Source organism: Leptonotus elevatus, chromosome 9, assembly GCF_054856555.1.
Source record: "Leptonotus elevatus isolate MCC_2025b chromosome 9, RoL_Lele_1.0, whole genome shotgun sequence".
In the NCBI taxonomy this organism is placed as follows: domain Eukaryota; kingdom Metazoa; phylum Chordata; class Actinopteri; order Syngnathiformes; family Syngnathidae; genus Leptonotus; species Leptonotus elevatus.
In genome coordinates, this window is record NC_141247.1 from 9,562,115 (window position 1) to 9,578,743 (window position 16,629).

The 16,629-nt window shown below is 38.5% G+C and overlaps 2 protein-coding genes across 4 annotated transcripts in view; one reads left to right on the forward strand and one right to left on the reverse strand.

Annotated features, from left to right (window-relative positions):
• cstf2 (cleavage stimulation factor, 3' pre-RNA, subunit 2) overlaps nucleotides 1-5,349 on the forward strand; it is a 12,751-nt gene extending 7,402 nt beyond the window's left edge. For both annotated transcript variants that reach the window (XM_086084694.1, XM_086084695.1), the window contains 6 exons: nucleotides 526-625; nucleotides 846-1,045; nucleotides 2,216-2,340; nucleotides 3,487-3,579; nucleotides 3,821-3,960; nucleotides 5,163-5,349. In XM_086084694.1, coding sequence (XP_085940820.1) covers nucleotides 526-625; nucleotides 846-1,045; nucleotides 2,216-2,340; nucleotides 3,487-3,579; nucleotides 3,821-3,943 — 641 coding nt within the window. In that variant the 3' untranslated portion in view covers nucleotides 3,944-3,960; nucleotides 5,163-5,349. The remainder of the gene's footprint in view (nucleotides 1-525; nucleotides 626-845; nucleotides 1,046-2,215; nucleotides 2,341-3,486; nucleotides 3,580-3,820; nucleotides 3,961-5,162) is intronic.
• On the reverse strand, nucleotides 5,340-16,500 carry nox1 (NADPH oxidase 1). Of its 2 annotated transcripts, XR_015095949.1 has the most exons (14): nucleotides 16,340-16,500; nucleotides 16,176-16,271; nucleotides 15,972-16,082; nucleotides 13,745-13,829; nucleotides 12,984-13,135; nucleotides 11,787-11,980; nucleotides 11,594-11,717; nucleotides 11,415-11,507; nucleotides 10,331-10,572; nucleotides 7,989-8,151; nucleotides 6,540-6,686; nucleotides 6,266-6,390; nucleotides 5,969-6,167; nucleotides 5,340-5,894 (listed from the first exon to the last, which is right to left on the reverse strand). XR_015095949.1 is itself a non-coding variant. In XM_086084693.1 (13 exons), the coding sequence occupies exons 1-13, from the start codon at nucleotides 16,382-16,384 to the stop codon at nucleotides 6,041-6,043; spliced, it is 1,704 nt and encodes a 567-aa protein (XP_085940819.1). In that variant the 5' UTR covers nucleotides 16,385-16,500; the 3' UTR covers nucleotides 5,340-6,040. The 2 variants fall into 2 exon arrangements, 1 of the variants encoding a protein (XP_085940819.1); XM_086084693.1 differs by having other exon boundaries at nucleotides 5,340-6,167.
• Between the last annotated feature and the right edge of the window lie 129 nt (nucleotides 16,501-16,629).

Sequence of the window (16,629 nt, forward strand, 5' to 3'; positions counted from 1 at the left end):
ATATACATTTATGAGCACATGTATTGTCTTTTGGCAATGTTCAGCACAATTGACTCCGTGATTGCCTTCCACCAGACTCTATTTATTTCTTACACAAAACAAGATTGGTTTCCGCTCATGTTGTCATTATTAGTAGGAGTTAGTTGATAGTCACTTAAAAAAGAAAGTCACTAGAGGAGTTACAAGTGGGTAAATATAGCACCAAAGCTGAAGTAAATAAAAACAAAAACACATTCATACTAATCTCCTCAGTGTATTTTTCCACATGCGTTCAGTGATAGCCGTTTCTAAAGATATGAGCTGTTATATGGCCGATTATTCCGTATAACAACACTGACCGGCATATATTGTTTATTCTGTATGAAAAATGGCATATTACAGTATCTTACGATAATAGCACAGCATCACCGGCCAATGCTACAATTTAACATTTTGAAGCGGGATGGTGACTTATTTTGGCCGGCAGTGTATTGTCTCCTGTCATATTTTTTATGCACGTTTTCATGTTGTTTGTTCTTCCTATAGGAGGGGGCGGCATCCCCCCCAGAGGCCTGCTGGGCGATGGGCCCAACGATCCCCGGGGAGGAAGCCTGCTGTCGGTCACGGGAGACACCATTGACCCCAAGTGAGTATACGGGAGTGTTAAATAAGCAGCAGACCAAACGACGGCACTAAACAATTCACAAAGTGTGTCATAAGTTGCTGTTTTTTTTATTTTATTTTATTTTTTTGCAGTGATTTAGCAGTAAGTGTGCTAGGGGCAGTCGCCTGCTGTCATTTGTTTGCGATGGTCCGCTCACGTCTTGTTCAGACAAACACTTGACCGATCAAAACGTTGTGTTCAGCCGAGGCTACATGGGAGCGCCTCCGCCGCTCGCTCCGCCGCCAGTGCACATGGGCCCCATGGGAGGCGGACCGCCGCCGGATATGCGAGGACCACCGATGGACATGAGAGGGCCGCCGATGGGCGAGCCACGAAACATGATGGGCGACCCCAGAGGGCCCCCGATGATGGAGCAACGGGGACCCCCGATGGACACCAGAGGTAAGCCGAAGTGTCAGAATTCAAAAAGTATTCACAGCACTTGACTTTTTCGACGTTACAGTTTTACTGCTATATTGCACACAACACTTTGATGACAAATTGTTTCAAACTTTTTTCTCTAATATATTGAAAAAGCTTTTGTGGAATACTTTCCATCTGCCTTTAGATCCCACGATTAGACTGGCCTACTTTTGTCTAAATGAAACTCCCCAGTTCACTTAAGCATAGTTCCTGGGCACCAAGATGCTACAAAATGATGGCAAAGTTGTTTCCCAAATGTCTGTGTGATTCCTCATTTTTGTATTTCTAATTAGGAAAATAGATGGATAAATCTCTGTTGTTTTGTTCTTTTTAGTATTGATTATAAATATTGTTATTATCATTATTATTTAAATTTTGTTGTCATTATGGGGTGTAAAATTTAGAAGAATGAATTCAATCTGGAATGAGGCTTCAACGTGATAATCTGGAAAAAGTGAAGCAATATGAATACTTTTGGGAGGTCATCTTAAAATTTTGAGGATAAAATGAATTGAGCCCGGTTTGAAAGAAGGCTGTAAGATACAGGAGCTTGCTGTGGAAGAAGTGACACACTGAATAGGCTGTCTGGATGCACTGTATAGCCCTTTTCACACTGCACTTAGCAGGTCACAGTGTGTCTCTGTCAAACCTATTCATTGTGTGACTGGTGAAGACCCAGGAAAACAGAACGGTGCATGGCAAGGTGCCTCGAATTAAAAACAAAAACAATTCTCTAAACTCTCCTCCAAGCAATTAAAGGGTGCACTTTTGTTTCTTTTTCTTTTTGCTGCTTGTCTCCTCCTTTTTAAAATGAGCAAAGCCAGAGCTTTTGCAACAATGAAAGATACGTGTTGTCCTAGTGCGGTTGGTCTACTTCTCATCTAAACCAGCGCTATGTTGGCACTTCCAAGTATGGGCATGCCGGCCACCGGGACGCTGTCGGTTTTTGCTCTGTCACATGGACTTTTCACACTGTGCAAGTGCGGTGTGAAAAAAGGGTTTGTGTGTTGACATCTTTGCATGCCAAGTGAGCACCAGGAAACTCGACTTAAGCCAATTGTTATAAAAGCAATGACATGCTAATAACCTCTTGTTTGTTCACACAATATTACTTGCGAGTAATCTCAGTTTTTTTGTGATTTCCCGCAGGCCGTGATCCCAGAGCGATGGACGCCCGTGGCCCCGTGGCAGGCCAGAGGGTTCCCATGGCGGGAGGAATGCAAGGCCCCATCCCCCACAACATGGGCCCCAACGCTCCCCTCGCTCCACGGCCGGTAAACATCTGCTCCGATTTTCTTTGTGTTTATCTGTCTTTTCCTCGGGTGAAAGGCTCAACTTAGTTTTCTTCTGCGTTGCTCATCTCATGCTGACACATGAGTCCATCCACCCTACAATCATCCATTGTTTTTTAATACTGGAACAATCATTTATTTGTATCATAATAATGAATATTTCATTTTTAAAAATTTTTAATAAAGTAAATGCATCTTAAAATTGTTTTATTTCAACATTATTTTAAAAATAATTTACAAAGAAATATTTAACCAGTTATTCAGTGATTTAAAGGAGCAACAAATAACGAAATCCATTAAACTAACCAAATTTAGTTAAAACTGTTTTTTTTTATTAAGTAGAGTTTAAATGTGTATGTAAAATAGTTTCTTTCATGAATAAAACACATTATTTTTATTTGTATCATGTGTGGTTAATATTTTTTTTTTATTAAGTAATAAACAAACTGCAACAAAATGTTTCTTAAATACAATACGTGAAATAATTTCCTTTAATGATGAAATAACACATTTTAATCATTTTTATTTAAACATTTTGACTTTTTTGTGTTTATAATTGTAAATATGTATGAATTTTTTACAATAAGTTATTTTTATTGTTTAATGTGTATTCAAAAGACATTGAATGTATTTTGCCGGTAATGGTGTTAATTTATGATTCAATAAAATTCATTAAACAATTGCCCCAAAATATGTCAAATATGAATTTCAGATTTCAATTTCTTTCTACAGTAAATAGATTAAACGGTTATTTAACGTGATAAATTGATTTAAGAAATCCAAACATTTTCCTTAACCAATTCTGGGTCATGGTATTTCCACCCCTGTAATAGATGGATGATGGATAGAACAGTAGGGAAGGGAGAAGTATTTTATAGACAGTTATACGTAAGGAGTTTAAATGCACAAATGTGTACAGTGTATGAAACATCAAATGGCACACATGACATTTATGCATAGTGGTTGTAATGCACATGCTTGTATTGTATTGTAGTTAACAATGCAAAGAAAAAAGGAAATAATATGTAACGTTTTTGGTTGACCTGCAAACGGAATTGTGTGTCCAGCCCGGCTAATCATTACACGTCCGATCAACAGTGAAAACATCCACCGTGTTTTCCTCCACAGGGTCCCGGTATGTCGGGAGTTCCTCCTTCGGGAGGAGCAGGCGGCGGCTTCAGTCCGGGTCAGAACCAAGTTTCCTCGCAAGACCAGGAGAAGGTGGGGAGTCACTTAGGGATACGCTCCTTTCTGTCCAGGCTATTTCCTGGCTCAAAAACTTTTTTCCCCCCCTGATGTACAGTACGCACATGGATATTAATGTTCTTGAACGTCATCTTTTTCTTAAATCTCATATTATACTACAAATGCAAGCAGAGTTTTTCCAAGTTCCAAAAGCACTTCTCCATTGTATGTAATCCTTGAGTGTATAGTATTGATCTGTTTTGCGTGACTATTTCAGGCTGCCTTGATTATGCAAGTTCTCCAGCTGACCCCGGAACAGATCGCCATGCTGCCCCCCGAGCAGAGGCAGAGCATCCTCATCCTCAAAGAGCAGATCCAGAAAACCGCAGGCGCGCCTTGATCGCCACCCGGATGCCGGTAGGTGGCGGGCAGGTGCTGCACTGGGAATGTTGTATATGATCATTATTTTTTGCTCTGTAATAATTGCAACTTTGATGTTGTATGATATCATACTAATTTATTTTTGTAATTTGACGTTATTCTTCAATTCTTTTTCTTCCTTAGTGTTTTTTAAATACTAAAATTGCATTTTATTTTTAGTTTCATATAATGAACTTTTTTTTAAATCATAATATAGAAATTAATTTTCATAGCGTTGACTTTATTCTTTCCAAAATTCTAATCAAATTTATAAATGACTTTTTTTGTGAAATTATTTTTCAAAAATTCTCTTAATGTACTTTATTATAACTTTAATGTTATAACTTTTTTCTTTGTATGCTGTGACATGATTTTAGTAATAAAACTAAAACTATTGACCTTTTGCACGTGATGTCACCGTCCTCATGGGAACGCCCCCTCCGGGACGCTAGATGGTCCTTCATCTAATCAATGAACTCATAAAAGGGTCATATGTTGCTGTGCGGTCAGTTGTACAGATAGACAAGGGAGTAAACCAAATATTGCTTTTTTTATCGCATACCCACTAATGAAGACAAAAGACGTCGGTCGATGGATAGCAGCAATCAACAGAAAGGACCGGCAGCCCACAAAGTATTCACGGATTTGCAGCGATCATTTTTTTTGCGAGGTCAGTAGATAAATGTTAGCATCTCGTCCCAGAGACCGCCAGCGACGAGCATTTAAATCCGCTCCAGTATAAGGAGGGGAGAGACCGTTAGGCACCGGCATTGACTACATAATGATATAGGTCGTGCGCTGTGAATTTCGGCAAGGGGCTGTTTTTGAAACTAGCGATCTCCAACTAAAGTAAATATTCGACTGACAGGCGTACTTCGGTTGAAGTAGTAGATTAGTCTCTAAATCGCTCCGGGTCACGTCCACTTCCATTCAACAATCATTTCTTTCCGCCGCCCGTTATAGGGCAGTCACGTGATCACGTGACGTCGGTGCAAATGGTCAATATCTCGCTTAGTGAAATTTCTATTATTTTTTTTAATCATTTGGATAATTATAGCTTACAGCTAAGAAACCCCACTAAATCATTATTTCAAGAAATCATTTGCCAAGCCATTACTCTTGTATGATACAAATCAGGCCTGAAAAGTATTTTCCAGTGTGTTTACTATTATAATTGTGTGTCTTTCTTCTTCTTTTAGGGCTTGCAGCCTGACCTCAACTTAAAGTTGTCTCATTAGTTTAGATGGTTGTATAGTCTTATTTTTTTTTCATGTCTTTTTTTAATTTTTATTTTTATAGAGCCCTGCCAAAAGTGTGAACACAAAATCACCACATCCTTTGTTTTTCCCCATGTTTCACCAATAAAACAAAACTAATAAAGCACAAGGACTTTTTCTTTATTTAACACAAGCATAAAGACAATAACAGAACTATATGAACACTTGAGAACTTCATGTAAATGGAGTTTTCAGTGGATCATTAACCACACACCATGTGACTTTCCTTCATTTTCCCCGGATCACTTCTTCCTTCTTAACACTTTAGATACAATATAATTGTACTGTACAAGGATATTTTGACCACACGCGACAGTCAATCATTGGTTTTGTTTACCAGTAACCGCCATAGCGTCATCAGGAATTAACCCATTACGTAGAAGTCAGTGCTCTTCATATTTACAAAACAAAGTGCCAAAGTTTACAATTTATACGGTTTTGAGCAAAAATGCTAAAGTAGAAAAATTGGCAACATACATTACAAAATTTAAAGTAACATTTGGTGTGAAAGCGCACATTGCAAAACAGAAAATTATGAAGCTCAGGGCCCAAGCGTCAGAATTCTGAGTGGAGCAACACGCCCTGCATTGTTTTTTTGATTTTTTTTGCGTGTGCGCTTTCAACACGTGTGTGTGTGTGTGTGTGTGTGTGTGTGTGTGTGTGTGTGTGTGTGTGTGTGTGTGTGTGTGTGTGTGTGTGTGTGTGTGTGTGTGTGTGTGTGTGTGTGCGCCTTAATTAGCAATGAGCAACATTCCCCAACAGGTTTTGCCAAAAGAAAACTGCGGTTGTTTTTCCCCAGTTCAAAAGTTCTCCTTGTTGAAGTAGAACTTTGTCTTGCGCGGGTCCACGTCTGAGTATTTGACGCATTTCTTTTCCAAGACTTTGGCCAAAACCAACGGGCCGCACAAGAACGTTCCCACCACGGCCCTGAACAGGAAATGCACACAAAAAAAAGGGGGGGGGGGGACTTTTAGGAAATGTTTGATTTTGTTTGGTAATTCATAGATGGAAGATGATTCTCTTACGATGGGTTCTCTTTGCGGACTTGTTCAAACTCCTTATCCCAGTCCGGTCTTCCGTAGTTAGTTTTCTGCTTGAGTCCAGTGACCACGTCTGTCTCCTCGTCAAAGTGAACCATGGCGTGATTGGCCTTAAGGGAACAGGAAGAAATGACATGAGCAAACAAAATGGTGTGAAAGTACGTTCCAGAACCAGCCGCCATATTTGATTCCATTCCACAAGAGAAATTGTTGTGAATATTACAAAAAAAAAAAATCTGCTTCATTTTGCCAAACGTACATGACTCTGATCCCATCCGGTGAGAAAGAGCTTGTAGGTGAGGAAATCCCCGATGCCCCTCTCCTCCATCTCCCGCTCTTGAACCTGCAGGAGGTCAGCGAACCACTCGAAGGCATTCGTCTCTCGGCACAGCCAGTAGAAGTAGATCTGGAAACAGGAAGTCAGAGAAAAGAAAAAAACTGAATGGGACCTTTCGCAAATGACTTAATGACGATCAGGGTGTGTTCGCACGGGCAGGTTACATCACTTTGCTTCATTCTGCCAAAAGAAAATGTCGCCATGGAACAAACGGGAAGAAAAGATGACAACGGAATTTCAATTATAGGTTATGCTCATCAAGATTTCTAAATATAAAAAACAATGACCAGAGTAGTATATATGTTTTTCCATATACGAAATGAAAAACAGTTGTTACCTAGCGTCGCGTTTTGGATTGTGACCAAAAACTGAACCCGTTCTACCACATGCATGGCTGTCACCTAGGAGTGACGCCATCTGGTAGTGCATTTTTTTATTGGTTGCTGCATGATGACGTCACAGTAAAAGGACCACAATGACCAAACGTCTGTTTGACCTTCCTCCCTTCTGGCCATGTTGTAATACTGAAATAAATGCATTTAAAAGTAAAAAGTTAATCAACTCCAAAGGTTCATGTTTTAACTTAATAGCCAAAAATTAAAAGAGAACATTTTCGCTATACTGTAATTATAGTTCATTTTGTAAACTAAAATGTAACATTATTATTATTATTTATTTTTTAAAGCATTAATTTTTTTAATTAAATGTTTTAATTTGATTTGTTTTGGTAGTTTTTGTTAACTAAAATAACCTTGCCCTACTGGTGACTATTTTCCCCTGAAAAAACAAAACTAATAATAATAATAATAATCCCTGCTAAAAAAACAGACAACATTCTTCTTGAATGGCGGTTCATTTTGTTATGTTAACTTTAAAATATGAATTCATTAAGGATTGTGTTTACATGCTTTGGCTGAAGAAACATTTAGAGGAGGAAGCATGGGGGAAAAAAATTCTTATTATATCTAGGAAAAAGAACTTGAGAATATTGTTTGGCATCAGATGAAATAAAGCATATCAAAGAAGGAAACACTTGGAAAAAAAAAACTAACTTGTTTTGACTAATGTTAATGCCATTTGCTTGTTCACGAGCCAAGGATGGAAAGCAACTTATTGCCCAGCCCTAATATGGACTTGAAAAAGGTAGTGTTGTAATCGGTATCCTGAGAATGTCAAGTTGCTTTAGCCAGTCTCACGTTATCCTTCATTAAACCAGTTCTACATGACCCGTGGCGTGCGTACGTGTCAAAACATTCCGTGAAAAGAACCACAGCGCAGACAATAGGTGCCGTTCCACAGGACAGCACAAATATCGACTTAAAATGACAACAAAATCAAAACCCAGCTAAGTTGCCGTGTTTCGCTCGTTACCTTTCGTGTGCGCAGAACAGGGTTGGATTCCTTGAATTTGTACCAGATGGACTTGAGGATGGAGGCGAAGGGGGTGACGCCGATTCCCGCGCCCACCAGCATGGCCACCTCGTAGTCGAACACGTCCTCGCTGGCCGTCCCGAAGGGCCCGTCCACGCCCATTCTGATGGCGGCAAAAAACACGGGGAAGTGTCAAGCTCCTACTCTAAAATGGTGTCTTGCTGACAAAGTGCTGCCTTGAGATATGAGTGACCCAACTTAAACGTTTTTAGAGTTGCAATCACATCATTAGAAAGTAAAGAATTAAACATCATGATTTAGTGCTGCAATCAGTCCGTCTGCGTTATACTGCCAAAAGTGGCCAAGGTGTGTCATGACCTGTGATACACTATTTTGCTCTTCACATTCTATTTATTTATGTTATTATTACATGTGTTTATAAAGTACAATATTATCAAGTGCAAGTGATTTTCCATATTAAAAAAACTAAAAGATTTGCTGTTGTTTGGGAGCTCGTGGAACATATTAATGGCATTTCCATTCATTTCAATGGGGAAAGATGATTTGAGATAAGTGTTTTGACTTAAAAGCATGATCGTGGAACAAATTGAGCTCATATCTTAAGGCACCGCTGAATTTTGACCCTCTTTTGAAATATGAGAAACAGCTCCTGGTACCATTATTGAAATTCTACACCAGCGCAATGCAAACAAACTGTCCTCATTTGTCAGTATAATCTTACTTTGTGAATGCTGATCTCTCAGTATTCACACACTAAAGATTTTACACACAACAGTCTTACTTAAGTACTGAATTGGTGTCTCGCATTGACATAATAATTTTTGATTTGCAATAGTATTAGTGTGAATGCTCATTCCTCAGCATTCACTCAGTATAGTAATTGACACAGTAAATTGAGTGGGAATGATTGTGCTTCAGCATGTATTTTGATGCGCGCAAACGCAAATTTAAGACCAACACAAGTGTGAGTCCTTGTCTCTCAGCATTCCCAACAAGCTTTAGTGTGAATGCTTCATAGCATTGAAATACACTATATTTTAAAACATTAACATAATTTGAGTGGTTATATCTCAGCACTAACACAAAAATGATGCATTAGTGTGAATGCTTGTCTCAGCATTGGTCCAAATTTTGAAAGTGGAGTAGCATACGTGGATGTGTGTCTCAGCATGCGTAAAATACTTTGATACACAGTAGAATTGTGTGTGAATGCTAATCTCTCAGCATTAACACTATTTTTATTCTTATTTATTCATTTATTTTAGAAAATTCTTTCAATAAATTTGGATTGGACAAAATATGAATAATGTGATTAACTTTCACTCAGCACTAACACAAAAATGATGCATAAATGACTGGTGAATGCTTGTCTCAGCATTGGTCAATATTTTAAGACAGTACCATTTGTGGATGACTGTCTCAGCATTACTTAAATACTTTGATACACCATACAATTTGTTTTGTTTTTTAATAGAAAAGTTGAAATAAAATTGGATTGGACGATTGGATGATTAACATGAACAACTATCTCTCAGCACTAACACAAAAATGATGCATTAGTGATGGTGAATGTTTGTCTCAGCATTGGTCAATACAGTGTATTTTGAGACAGTAGCATTTGTGGATGTTTCTCTCTCACCTTTAATAAAATATTCTTATACAGAATATAATTTGTGTGAATGCTCATCTCTCAGCATTTACACACTATTATTATTATTTTTTTGAAAACCTTTGAAATAACATTGGATTGGACAAAATACGATTAACATGAACAACTATCTCTCAGCACTAACTAAAATTTTGAGACATTTGTGGATGCTTGTCTCAGCATTAGTAAAATACTTTGAAACACAGTATAATTTGTGTGAATGCTCATCTCTCAGCATTAACACACTCATTTTCTTCGAGAAAATTCTTGAAAAATTTGGATTGGACAAAATATGATTATGTGAACAACTATCTCTCAGTACTAACACAAAAATTATGCATTAGTGACTGGTGAATAATTGCTTGTCTCAGCATTGGTTAATATTTTGAGACAGTAGCATTTGTGGATGCTTGTCTCTCAGCATTAGTAAAATACTGTGACACAGTAAAATTTGTGTGAATGCTCAATCTGTCAGCATTCACACACTAATTTTCTTTTAGAAAAGTTTTGAAATAGAATTGGATTGGACAAAATATGATTAACCTGAACAGCCATCTCTCAATACTCACACAAATCTGGTCGATGCGCAACAGCTTTACTGTGAATAGCACGAGGCTAAATAGGGTCTCTCAGCATTCACATAATGGCAGCAAAACATTTGAAATGAACTAACTTGGGCCCTTGCGCGCCCTCGGGCAGCTGCTGCATGATGCTGATGAGTTTTTCGGTCCAGTCTCCGGCCGAGCGGATGTGCACGCTGAAGAAGTCCTCCTCGGGGGCGGAGGTCATGGTGAACGGGTGCCACTCCAGCTGAGAGATGGCCGGGCAGTTGAGGAACACGTACTGGCCCACGTCCATTTTGAAGCCGCTCTTGACCATCTGCAACTCCAGCACCTTGGACGGATGCATCACGATCTAAGAAAGGAAAAAGAAAATAAATATGTGTGTGTGTGTGTGTCTCAGCATTCAGAAAAAATACTTTGACACACAGTATAATGTGTGTGAATGCTCACCTCTCAGCATTAACACTTTATTTTATTTTTTTAAGTCTTGAAATATAATTGGACAGGACAAAATATGATTAATGTGAAAAGATATCTCTCAGCACTAACACAAAAAGATGCATTAGTATGAATGCTTGTCTCTCAGCATTAGTAAAATACTTTGATACACAGTAACATTTGTGTGAATGCTCATCTCTTAGCATTTCCACAATATTTGTTTTTAAGTGTTGAAATGAAATTGGATTGGACAAAATATGATTAACGTGAACAACTATCTCTCAGCACTAACACAAAAATTATGCATTAGTGAATGGTGAATGCTTGTCTCAGCATTGGTCAATATTTTGAGACTGTAGCATTTGTGGATGCTTGTCTCTCAGCATTAGTAAAATACTTTGAAACAGTAGAATTTGTGTGAATGCTCATCTCTCAGCATCAACAATGTAATTTTATTATTATTATTACTTTTTTTTTTAAGGGAAAAATAGTCACCAGTAGGGCAAGGTTAGTTTAATTAACAAAAGCTATACCAAAACAAATAAAATTAATAAATATATATATATTTTTTTAATTAAAAAAAAAACTAAGGAAAAAAAAAAGTCAAATCCTTTTTTTTTCTTTTTTTTTTTAACACCCCAAAAACGCAAAACTACATTTTAGTTTACAAAACAAACTATAATTACAGTATAGCAAAAAATGTTCTCTCCTTTCAGCTCAAATTATTTCTTGTTCTGCGGAAACCTCAAGCGTTACCTTTCGGTATCGGACCACCTGCAAGTATCGGACTAAACGCAGCAGCCGCTCACACAGGTACAAAATCATCGGGCCGATCACCCACATCCAAGTCTGGAGGAGATAGGAAGAGGATTTTGAGCTGCGTCAACGTTTTGTGAGCGGTGTATGCTGTTTTTCATCCAAAAGACGAGACCAACCTGGGGAAAGCCCCCTGCAAACTGCGGGATGGGGCACTCGGGAATCCGCCCCCACTGATTGATGCGGTTCCTGCAGATGGTGAAGTTGTGGGCCTCCACGTTATTCTGACTCCTCACGATGCGCCTGAAGGGGACGCGCCAAGAGTTGATGGCGAACAAGACAGAGCGGACGGCACGGCGGGCGTTCTCTTACCCGGCGCCGTGAATGACGAGGCCGGCGAAGAAGATGATGAAGAGGTGGTGCGTGTACCAGAAGACCTCAAAGTAGCTGCGGCGGATGACCTCCATGGAAGACGTGATGATGAGGATGAGGCACAGGGTGATGATGATTCCCGTGATGCCGGCGATGGTGGTGAACACCAAGTACGTGGGAATTTGCTGCGCATCCTGACACACACAAGCAACTTTGTGCTAACTGGCCACTTCATTAGGAACGCCAACAGCACAATTTGGCCTTTGCTAGCATGATGCTCACTTTTGTTTGACACGGTCAGAGACGTACAGCATGAATTCAACACTGGCATTATTGCGAAACTGTTTGCAACAATTTAGGTTCTTAGTGGCTCTATTATTAATGACTGTTATAGAGGTATTTTGCTAAATATATATATATATAAAAAACAAACAAATTTTATTGTAATTGTACGACAGCGTATTAGGGCCCCATGTATATATGTGTGTGTATATATATATATGAGGGGTGTAATATTCCGAGGAAAAAAAGAAAATAAGTCATAAATTTGTGAGTTTTTTTCTCGGAATATGTTTTACACATACGCCTTAAACAGGTAGCGACCAATCATGGCTCCGTTTGCTAAATTCACATGACCAAACCGAGAAAACAGGTGTGCCATGATTGGCCGTGACCTCTTTCCTGAGCACGTGCGATGTCATCTTCAGTCGACATCAAGTGGCAAAATGGGTTTTAGAGGTATTTAATTAACTCATTCACTGCCATTGACGGCTATAAACGTAAAAAATTCATTTGAACTATTAGTTAAAAAAAAAAAAAACTTCACTTTTGTTAACAAGAGTATTAAAACCTAGACTTTTTTTTTTAAAATAATCTTTTCTTTTTTCTTTAAAAAAGAAGAAGAAAATATTATAAAAAATTAGGGGCATCAGGCAATTCAATTATTAAAAATTAGGGGAGTCAGGCGATTAAAATTTGTAATTGTAATTAATCGCATGACTTCAATAGTTAACTCACGATTAATCACAAATTTTATATACGTTCTAAATGTACAATAATTTTCTTCTAGGTTTTCATACTCTTGTTAACAAAAGTGAAAAAAATCAAGTTAAACTAATAGAAACAGTTCCAATGAATTTTTGATGTCTATAGCCGTCAATTGCAGTGAATGTAGAAGTTAAGTAGAAGTCAGCTCACCAGGCTTGCACTTGTTATGCGAATGGGGTTGATGTAGGTGGTGTTCTTGGTGTCCTCCAGGTCGGACAGCGCCGTGCTGAGGTCGTCGTAACCGCCCAGTCTGCTGTTGTTGTACCACTCCACGTTCAGGAGATGGGCAATGACGTGAACGGCTGTCGGGAAACAACACGAATATGTCGAATATGACACACTTGTTTTGAGGTAGCAAACATGCTAATGATCAGCGCAAGAGCTGTATGCAAAATGGCTGACACCCACCAGGTTCAGTTTAGAAACGTCTCTTACAGTTTTAACAGTTGAGTAAGGTCGGATACAGCCGAGGCATTACATTTAGAACAAAGATGCTTTACGTATTTACATGTTGTGTCGGGTTATCGGGTTAAAAGCATTCCAGCAGTCACGCTTGATGAGTAGAATCAGCCTATGTCAATATTTACATACTCATTTATCAACTCTTGTCTGTCTGCTGATCTCTGTGTAATAAGATGTCATTATTTTTAAACCTAGAAAAAAAAACAATAATCTGATCGCAACTCATTTGCATGCATCTTTGTTCATGATCTCGCTACAACGTCAAGGTCATTCGTGAGTGCAACCTCCCTGATAAAGCAGAACAGATAAGATGACACACCTGATTACTTGTCACACGGAGGAATTCATTACATAAACAATCACAGTCTCACTCAACTCCTGTTTCCCATAACCCAATCATCCGCTATCAGTGCATTTGAGCCTCTTCCGTTTTCTGCTCGTTAACTCACCTGTCATCAGGGCGATGGTGTAAGCCACCAGCTTGTGAAAGTCGATATTTTTGTCCAGTTGTTTCCTCAAACTACGACTGCAACACTGAATACGACAACAGCAAAAATATTTCATGCTAGGTTGAACATATATACTATTTTACTGCAGCAAACTTCAATCACTCAAAATGTATGTACAAACTTGAGTTAGTCTTTTTGACTCACTTTTAAATATATACATACAGAAATACAAGGAACAAGGGTTGGATTATACTCGATTGTTTTCACAATGCTGACAAGACATTTGATTTGTTTTCTCTATGTCTTTATTAGAGATCGCAGCCAAAAGCACACAATGCATTTTTTTTTTTGCTATTAATTCCCTCTTTAAACAGCAACATGTTTTTCAAGATATGAGCTGTCATTTGATTGCAGATTTTTTTTATTTTTTTGCTTTGACTTGCAAGCACACATTTGGGATACGAGCGCTGTATGAAGCCAGCGAATTCAACTCACTGCACAACAAACAGAACTGGTGCTCTTCAAATTTGGCGGGCAAAAAACATTGATAAAAAGCCTTTTTAATTGAGTGATTAATCATGATTAATCAAAATTCTAAGATGCAATTAATATGATTATAAAATGTCATTGTTTGACAGCTCCAGTGTGAACAAGGCATATGTTCTTTATCTTCTGTGATGAATGACTAAAATTACTGCAACTTACAGAGAAGCTGTGAACATCTTTATGTATATCTGTAAGTCTATATTTTACTGCCTTTAGGGGTCAGAAAGAGCAGCGCAATTTCCATAGAAGCAGGCAAAAATGATTTACTTCTTTCCATTGTATTTAATTATATCATGGAGTGCCTCTTTTTTTCTTTTTTTAAATACATGACAAAATTGTTGGTATTTATTGGGGAGGAGGCCAGAACAGAACTATTCATTTCAATTGGGAAAGATGATTTGAGATAAGAGTGTTTTGAGTTATGAGTGTGGTCATGTAACAGATTAACTTGTATATCAAGGCACCACTGGATGGGATTGTTTAAATATGAATTTAATGGAATCATTGGGAATAAAGTAGAAATTTGGAAACATTGCAGGTTTGCCAATATTTGTATTTTATTACTGAATAACAAATACCATTCAAATGGATAAATGGACAATCTAACAAATCATTTGGATGTGTGCATGTTTTCTTTTGGCAATCAACAAACAATATATCGTTGCTGTCCTGTGAAAAACACTTTTGTCCATTTTTGTCATTTTTTTGTTTAACATTTTTACGTTTATGGGATGGGCATTGTAAATTTTTTAATTAATGAATTTAAAAAAATGGTCATAAGCGCTTTTCACAGGAAAGCGACAATATACTGCATGCTCCTTGTTTTATATGTAAGTTGCAGGTTTTAAAAATTAGCCTGATAAATTTGCAATGACTCCCATGGAAAGTCTACATGATCCAAAATGTCCGTCTAGAAATGTTCCCTCCTTTTGCAGCACTTTACTAGACTGCAGAACCTATTTCCACTCAAGGGTTATAGCACTTTTCCTTAGAAGGATTTAACTAAATCTATCTCTTAAAATACATCCAACACACACACAAAAAAAAGAAGTATTTATAGTAGTGCCTTGAAATACGAGCGACCTGACTTTTTATAAATAAGAGCCATCGATCCGCTGATTTTTCATTTTGACTTATGAGCGCAAACTCGAGATGTGAGCGGTGATTCGACTCACTTCACGATAAGTGGCACTTTGCTGCGTAAATGTTCGGCTGAAGGTTACTGTCCAACTAAAGACAATTACAATTTAAAACATCGACATAGTCTCCACTAACTAAATGCTAACACACAATGGGAAACTCCATAGACACACAAGCTAACAATTAGCATCTATGTGGCGGCGGTGTTACCATTTATGTAATGGACATCTGAGCACAAATTGTAACAAATTAATGACTGCTCCATCCATTTTGATAGGGAAAGATGATTAGATATACAATGTTTTGAGTTGCAGGCTTAGTTAAGGACTGAATAAAATTTGAATCTAAAGACACCACTGTACTTACTATATTTATGGGCATTTGTGTGATAAATGTTGGGAGGCTTTTTAAGTTTCCCCTCCCTACATTAAAACAAAGTTGCATGTGGTAGGCTTTTCATAAAATTGTAATATGAGGACATTCCCCCCATCTTTCATCTTACATAAGACGCCCCATATCTTTTCATATTTGCACATCTTACCACGAGGGAGCCGCGGATGAGGGACAGCAGGTTGCGACACACGGGGAGGAGGATTAGCAGGCAGTTGAAGTTAAGAACGGCGGCGGGGGCCCTGGCCCAAGCCAGAGCTGACTGGGGTCACCAAAAAAAACAAAAAACAAACATGAGTCTCTCAGGGATTCGGATGGAGAGTGGGGAAGAAGAAAAACGTTTTAAAGCACTCACCCCTAAGAGATGCCGTGTGTAAAAGAACTGATCCCCCAAGTCGTAGAAGAGATAAAACCAAACAAAGAGGAAGAGGTTGATTCCCATCCACACCACCTGCAAACATAAAAGTGGTCAAAAATGCTCATTTATGTCATTTGCAGCGCAGATGTGAGGCATCTCACCAGTGTGACACAGGTAACGCCATTGTTAATAATCCAGTTGGCCATGTTGAACACCTGCACTTGGATCACATCAGGCGTGATGCCGCTGCACTTTTAAAGGCTGCAGGCTCCTCCCTGAGGTGATTGACACACCAGGAAGTAACACACACACAGTAACACACACACACACACACACACACACAAAAAGGCAGGGCGGGATTGAGGAGACTAAAAGGTGCCATATTCCTCTTCAGGAGCTGAAGGACTGCATTCCGATCAACCAGGAAGTCCAACAGTGGAGAAATGAGGAA

Coding starts and splice junctions, on each gene's coding strand:
- nox1 (XM_086084693.1), bottom strand. CDS start 16,384: ATGGCCAACTGGATTATTAACAATGGCGTTACCTGTGTCACACTG. Junction 10,573..11,414: donor AGGTGGTCCGATACCGAAAG/GTAACGCTTGAG, acceptor TTCCTTTCTTAG/ATCGTGATGCATCCGTCCAA. Junction 6,168..6,265: donor GTCCGCAAAGAGAACCCATC/GTAAGAGAATCA, acceptor TTTCCTGTTCAG/GGCCGTGGTGGGAACGTTCT.